This window comes from Calidris pugnax, unplaced genomic scaffold (assembly GCF_001431845.1).
Source record: "Calidris pugnax isolate Ruff unplaced genomic scaffold, ASM143184v1 scaffold162, whole genome shotgun sequence".
Classification (NCBI taxonomy): Eukaryota; Metazoa; Chordata; class Aves; order Charadriiformes; family Scolopacidae; genus Calidris; species Calidris pugnax.
In genome coordinates this window covers 890253-896663 of record NW_015090900.1, presented here as the reverse complement: position 1 = coordinate 896663, position 6411 = coordinate 890253, and the positions used below count along the sequence as shown (strand labels likewise).

The window sequence follows — 6411 nt, the reverse complement described above, 5'->3', positions numbered from 1 at the left end:
GGGAACTGGAAGCTGTGGCTTGGCACTGGGCGGCACTGGGAGCTGTGATTTCCCCACTGGTGGCACTGGGAGCGGTGATTTTCACGGGGGACACTGGGAGCTGTGGTTGTGCACTGGTGGCTACTGGGAGCTGTGATTTCTCCACTGGGGGCACTGGGAGCTGTGATTCTACACTGGGGGCACTGGAAGCTGTGGCTTTGCACTGGGGGACACTGGGAGCTGTGATTTCCCTGCTGGTGGCACTGGGAGCTGTGATTTCCCCACTGGTGGCACTGGGAGCTGTGATTTTCCCACTGGTGGCACTGGGAGCTGTGATTTTTCACGGGGGACACTGGGAGCTGTGGTTGTGCACTGGGGGACACTGGGAGCTGCGTCCTGTACTGGTGGCTACTGGGAGCTGTAGTCCACGGTCACGGGTGGTACTGGGAGCTGTAGTGCAGGGCGTACTGGTGCCTGCTGGGAGCTGTGACCCAGCGCACTGGTGGGTGCGGGGGGGGTGGACACACACGACTGGGGAGGGGGACATACTGGGATGGCACTGGGTTGCACTGGGATGACACTGGATTGCACTGGGACGTACTGGGAGTCACTGGGAGGCACTGGGAGGCACTGGGAGCCCATACTGGGAGCACTGGGGTGCACTGGGAAGCACTGGGAGGCACTGGGAGGCACTGGGAGCTGTAGTGCAGGGCGATACAGGAGCACTGGGATCTGTAGTTCCAGCTGGGAATACTGGGAGGTGTAGTCCGGGGGCGCAGCGCATACTGGGAGGTGTAGTCCCAACCCAGGGCTATACTGGGAGTTGTGGTTCCCAGGCTCCGGGGGTTACTGGGAGCTGTAGTTCTGCACTGGGGGGGTGCAGAGCTCTGTCCCCCCTTCCCCCCGTGTCCTCAGGGCTCCCGTGGGTGCTCAGGGCCATCAGCCCTGTCAGCCCCACACTGACCCCTCGCTCGCCCACCCCCTGGGCTACGCTGCCTCCCCCCAGCCCTCAGCATCCCCGGGGAGGGGGGGGACAGGGATGGGGACAGGGACAGCTGCCCCATAGCTGGGTGAATATTGGATTTGGGACCTTCTTTTCCCCTCTTGCTGCCAGTGCATTTACTGGTGGGTGCTGGGAGGGGGGGGGATTCCTGGGGTCCGGGCAATGGGAGAGGGGTGAGGGAAGGAGGAGGGAGCGAGTTGGGGTCCCCTTTGCAGGGGACAGCCTCTGACCTCATGCTTGTATCTAGGCTCTGCCTTGTCACCATGGGGGGGACGCAGTCGCTGGCGCTGCCCCGGGGGAAGGGACCCCACTGGGTGGGCTGCACGGACGTCATGGTGGGCCACACACAGCAGGTACGGGGATGGGGGTCCACACAGCAGGGGTGGCAGCTGCCAGTTGGGTTTTGCAAGAGCTCAGCTCGCCCAGGACAACGGCCACCACCATGTGCTGTCCCCCCTGTGTCCCCCCATTTTCCCCTCTCTCCTCCAGGGGCTTTTCCTCCGTCTCTTCTACCCCTGCCTGCCCCGGGCAGGGGCTGAGCCCCCTCTCTGGATCCCACGTTACGAGTACTGTGGGGGCCTGGCTGACTTTGCTGGGCACAGCCGGCGCTGGTGTGCACCCCTGCTCCATGCCACCATCGGTAAGGGGACGGCCAGCACCCCGTCCCCCACCCCAGGTGCCCCCCCATCCCCTGGGGACCCTTAGTGGGGTTTCACGACACCAAGCCCATCCCTGGCGCTGCGGGCAGGGATGGAGCCGAGCAGGGACACCCTGTAGAAGCTGCAGCACCCAGCTGCCCGTGTCCCCCTGCTTTTTTGGGGGGGTTTCACCCCCCTCAACAGGCTCCTGCAGGGTGCCGGTGAGCTGGAATGGAGCTTTCAAGCCCTGCAGCAGAGGGTACCCACTGATCATCTTCTCCCATGGCCTGGGAGCCTTTCGGTAGGATGAGCTCAGGGATAGAACTGGGATGGGGACAGGGGGGTGTCCTGGGACCCCCGTGTCCCCGCTCAGACCTGCCTTGTATTGACGGGGCAGCCCTGACCCTGCTCCCCAAACTCTGGCTCCCTGGCAGGACCCTCTACTCCTCCATCTGCTCGGAGCTGGCATCCTGGGGTTTCGTGGTGACAGCACTGGAGCACAGGTGGGTGTCCCCGGTCCCCGCCGAATTTGGCAGCAGGGATGGGGCTGGCAGGGCCCTGGGGGGCTGCCAGTGCCCCCGTGACACGGCTGCCCACCCTTCTGCAGGGACCATTCTGCCTCCGCGACGTATTTCTGCCCGGCGGAGGCAGGGGGAGAGGAGTGGATCCCCTACCAACGAGTGCCCCAAGGGCAGAAGGAGTTTTATTTCCGAAACAAGCAGGTACCAGGGTAGGGGGGTTAAGGGTGGGCAGCCCAGGAGGTGTGAAATCCCTCCTTGCAAGCCGAGTTGCCCCCCCCCTTCCCTCCAATCTTCATCCACTGCCCTTCCCAGACCCGTATCGTCGTGGCACTGAGCTTTCTCCTTGCGAGCTGAAAAAAAAATCTGTTCGACCCATTTCTCTCTGTTTCCTGGGGGTCTCTCTGGCTCCAGCTGACCCTGGCAGGAGCCAGGCTGGGCTTTGCTGTGTCCCTGGATGCTTAATGTCACCCGTACCCCGGGGGAGAGAGGGGCTTTCTGCCCAGCCCGGTGCCGCCGGCTGGCGAGGCTCCGCACCTGCTGCTGGGTTTGTTCACGCTCTGATTTTTGGCTCTGGGGGATTACCCCGGACAGCTGCTTGCTGGGGGAGCAGGAAGGTTCCCCGCTGAGCCAAGTTTCCCCTTTCTTTGCTCCTTTCTGCTCTGTTTGAAAGGACAACATCGAGGCGAGAGTTGGCGTAGAAAAGCTGTTTAGGAAACTCAGTGGTTGGAGGAGTTCATGGCAGTCTTAAATCACCTCCCAGCCTCTTATTTTGGTGTGTGCTCCGTCTCATGGCATATCACACAAACAAGGGACACAGTTTTCCTCTAAAGAGGAACCCATGAGCGTAAATATTGAGGGTGAATGAGAAATGTATTATAAATAGAGGCAATTGGTTGCCAGGTTCAGCCTCAGTTGCGGCATCTTCTGTGTTAGAGGCAGCAGGGAGGAGCAGAGAGAGGTTTTCATCTGAGTTTTTTGTCACTTTTTGGGGTGGGATGGGGGGGGCCGTGCTGCCCGTGGGGGGCTTACACCGGTGGGGGTGGCATCACCCCTTGGCCGGGGGGCAGCTGGTGAGGAACCCGGGCTCTCCCTCCCCTGCACATCCCGCTCCTTCTCCCCCAGAGCAGAGGTCTTTTGCTCATCTCCAGCCGTCTGTGCTATCAGATTAACTGAATTAAAACCAAACCAAAGGAGAAACCATTGCAATAAACTCCCCACATCCCCGGGGGAGCCGCTGTGGTGCAGCCTCTCACTGGCTTCGGCGTTTGTAGTAATTCAGGGAAAGCCCCGTGGGGTCTGGATGCTGTGGATTTGGAGGGACGTGGACGGGTGGAGGTCAGGGGGAGGATCCAACCCCAAATTTGTGGGGTGGAGGAGCTGGGTTAACCGGGGAAGGGGCAACTCTCCCTCCCAGGTCCATCAGAGAGCGGAGGAATGTGTGCGAGCGCTCCGGCTCTTCGAGGACATCAACGGTGGTCAATCTGTCCAAAATGTCCTTCACCAGGACTTCGATCTCTCCACGCTGAAGGTACCTGGGTCTGTCTGTGCTGAAGGACCAGCCGGAGGGGTCGTTTGGTCGATGGAAGAGGAGGGGGGGGTCCAAGTGCCCTTTGCTGGCAGGATCAGTCCTTGTTGAGTGAGACTTTTCCTCCTGGGACAAGCAGGGTCCGTGCAGAGCCCCAACCTCCCATGTCTCACCTTCTTGGTGCCTCTCTTCTCCTTTTTCTCCCCGGGGCAGCCAAGTCCCATGGCACCGGTGGTGAAATCAGGGCACCCCTTGCTTTGCTAATCTTCTTCCATTGGCTTTTTTTCCCCCTAATTAGGGACCTTCTGCAGCAAGGTTTGGGCACAGGCTCCTCAGCCTTCTCCTTGTTGCAGGGCAGCGTTGATCTGACCAAAGTGGCCGTCATGGGCCATTCCTTCGGTGGGGTGACAGCAGTGCTGGCCTTGGTGAAAGAGCCCAGCTTCAGGTGAGCAGCAGCAAGGATGAGGAGCCACGGGAAGCTCCAGGGACACGTGGCTCATCCTGGTGGGAAGGGAAGCCGTGTGGGGGGGTGGCAGCACCGGGTGTCCGTCCCCTTGCAGGTGCGCGGTGGCTCTGGACGCCTGGATGTTCCCCCTGGAGAACGCGCTCTACCCGGAGGTGCCCAAACCCGTGCTCTTCATCAACACTGAGAAGTTCCAGACGCCGGAAAGCGTTGCCAAAATGAAGAGGCTGAGCTCCAGAAACAGCCAGACAAAGATCATAACCATTCTGTGAGTCAAGACCTGGGGGTACCCACCCCCCTGGTACCCTCCTGGGAGCACCTACGAGCTGTGTCCCAGCAGGAGGACCTCTTCCCAGCTCCCTCTGAAGCAGATCCCTTTTCCCTGTCCCAGGGGATCCGTGCACCAGAGCCAGACCGACTTCACCTTTCTCACTGGGAAGCTCCTCAGCCGCATCTTCAGCGCGAGGGGGACCCTTGACCCCTACAAGGGTCTGGACATCACCATCCGGGCGGCTCTGGCCTTCCTGCAGAGGCATCTCAGTACGGCATGGGGTGGGGGACAGGTTGGCTGGGGGCTTGGGAGAGCACAAGAGGTCCCCCCATTGCAGGGGGCTGCGGGGTGGCCATTGCCTCCCTGGGCTTGGGTTTGGTCCTTCCCATCCCATTGCACAAAGCGAAGGGGTCTGGTGGCTGCTCCTCCTTCACGCCTGGAGCTGGGTTGAGAATGGCTGTAGTAACCCCGTCCCCATCTCTGCCCCACGCAGACCTGGAAGAGGAGTTCCATCAGTGGGACAACCTCCTCGAAGGCATCGGAGACTCGGTTGTTCCAGAAGCTCCCTTCTGCCGCTCCAACCTGTAGCTGGTCACTGGTGGGAGCTGGGTACCAGGAAAGCAGCTTATCCAAAATGAGCCACACAGGAGCCAACGAGTGCAGGAGGACCCACGGGGAGAGCAGGACCAGGGGACCATGTTCATGGGATGTCTGGTGGTCAGGATGCTCAGCGAGCGTGCCAGGAGAACCCACCACTGCCTGCAGTGAGGGCTGTGGGTCTAAGGGAATAAAACCCCTGGGGACAAAGACTGAGTTGGCCATCACTTGTGCCCGAGGTGACACCCGAGGAGACACCCTTCTTGCACTCTGGGGGTTGATGCTTCACAGGGCCTGGCTGGGTCTGCTCCAGCTGTGGCACATCTGGCAGGAGCCGGGGGGGGACACATTTGCCATGGACTGGGGAGGGTCGTTCAACCACGGCCAAAAGGTGGTGAAGAGATGCAGCATCAGGGCTTCAAGCACAAAGACAAGGAAAATCTTACCATCGTCTTGGAAAGCCGGCCAGATGGCTGACTCAACGCCCAAAACCTGGAGAGAAAAATAGAAAAAGGATGGTTTTAAAGAAGGGGTTGGCTGGAAGCATCTCTGAGCACCCCTAGCAGCTCAGGGGGGTGAGCAGCTCTGAGATCAGCCCGAGGGATGGAAGGAAAACAGCCCAGCCTGGTTTGGGAGCAGGAAGAGCAGTGCTGCTGCAGGCACACACAGAGGGAATAGGGTGCTCGGGACACCCCACCTGGAGCTCTGTGTCCAGCTCTGGAGTCCTCAGCACAGGAAGGACATGGACCTGTTGGAATGGGTCCAGCAGAGGGCCATGGAGATGCTCAGAGGGATGGAGCCCCTCTGCTGTGAAGACAGGCTGAGAGAGCTGGGGTTGTTCAGCCTGGAGAAGAGAAGGCTCCGGGGAGACCTTAGAGCAGCCTCCCAGTATCTGAAGGGAGCTCCAGGAGAGCTGGGGAGGGACTCTTTGTCAGGGAGTGCAGTGACAGGACAAGGGGTAACGGTTTTAAATTGGAAGAGGGGAGAGTTAGATTAGATATTAGGAAGAAATTCTTTGCTGTGAGGGTGGTGAGGCACTGGAACAGGTTGCCCAGAGAAGCTGTGGCTGCCCCATCCCTGGAGGGGTTCAAGGGCAGGTTGGAGGGGGCTTGGAGCAACCTGGGCTGGTGGGAGGTGTCCCTGCCCAGGGCAGGGGGGTTGGAACTGGATGATCTTTAAGGTCCCTTCCAACTTTAACCATTCTATGATTCCATGATAACCTACAGCACGTTCCTGGGTAACACCAGGAGCAAGGGGTGCTTTTAAAGGAGGGGGTTGATCCTCAGCCAACGGAGTGGTGTGGATTTACCCCACTGGAGACCCTCCCCGGGGTCCCTGCTGTCACTGTGGCCGGAGAGGCAGCAGGCAGCCCCGGACACGCCGCCCGGGCAGCTGCGGGGGACGTCCGGGCTCC

The 6411-nt window shown here is 60.5% G+C and overlaps 1 protein-coding gene across 2 annotated transcripts in view; it reads left to right on the top strand.

Annotated features, from left to right (window-relative positions):
- Positions 1-468: 468 nt before the first annotated feature.
- PAFAH2 (platelet-activating factor acetylhydrolase 2) overlaps positions 469-6411 on the top strand; it is a 10900-nt gene continuing 4957 nt past the window's right edge. The window contains exons 1-11 of one of the 2 annotated variants that reach the window (XM_014948662.1): positions 469-481; positions 1230-1335; positions 1472-1622; positions 1825-1921; positions 2055-2123; positions 2228-2342; positions 3556-3669; positions 4020-4111; positions 4227-4397; positions 4521-4669; positions 4894-5535. In XM_014948662.1, the coding sequence (XP_014804148.1) occupies positions 1246-1335; positions 1472-1622; positions 1825-1921; positions 2055-2123; positions 2228-2342; positions 3556-3669; positions 4020-4111; positions 4227-4397; positions 4521-4669; positions 4894-4988 (1143 nt within the window). In that variant the 5' untranslated portion in view covers positions 469-481; positions 1230-1245 and the 3' untranslated portion in view covers positions 4989-5535. Of the gene's footprint in view, positions 482-1229; positions 1336-1471; positions 1623-1824; positions 1922-2054; positions 2124-2227; positions 2343-3555; positions 3670-4019; positions 4112-4226; positions 4398-4520; positions 4670-4893; positions 5536-6411 lie in introns of those variants that run through there. The other variant, XM_014948663.1, reaches the window with a different exon arrangement.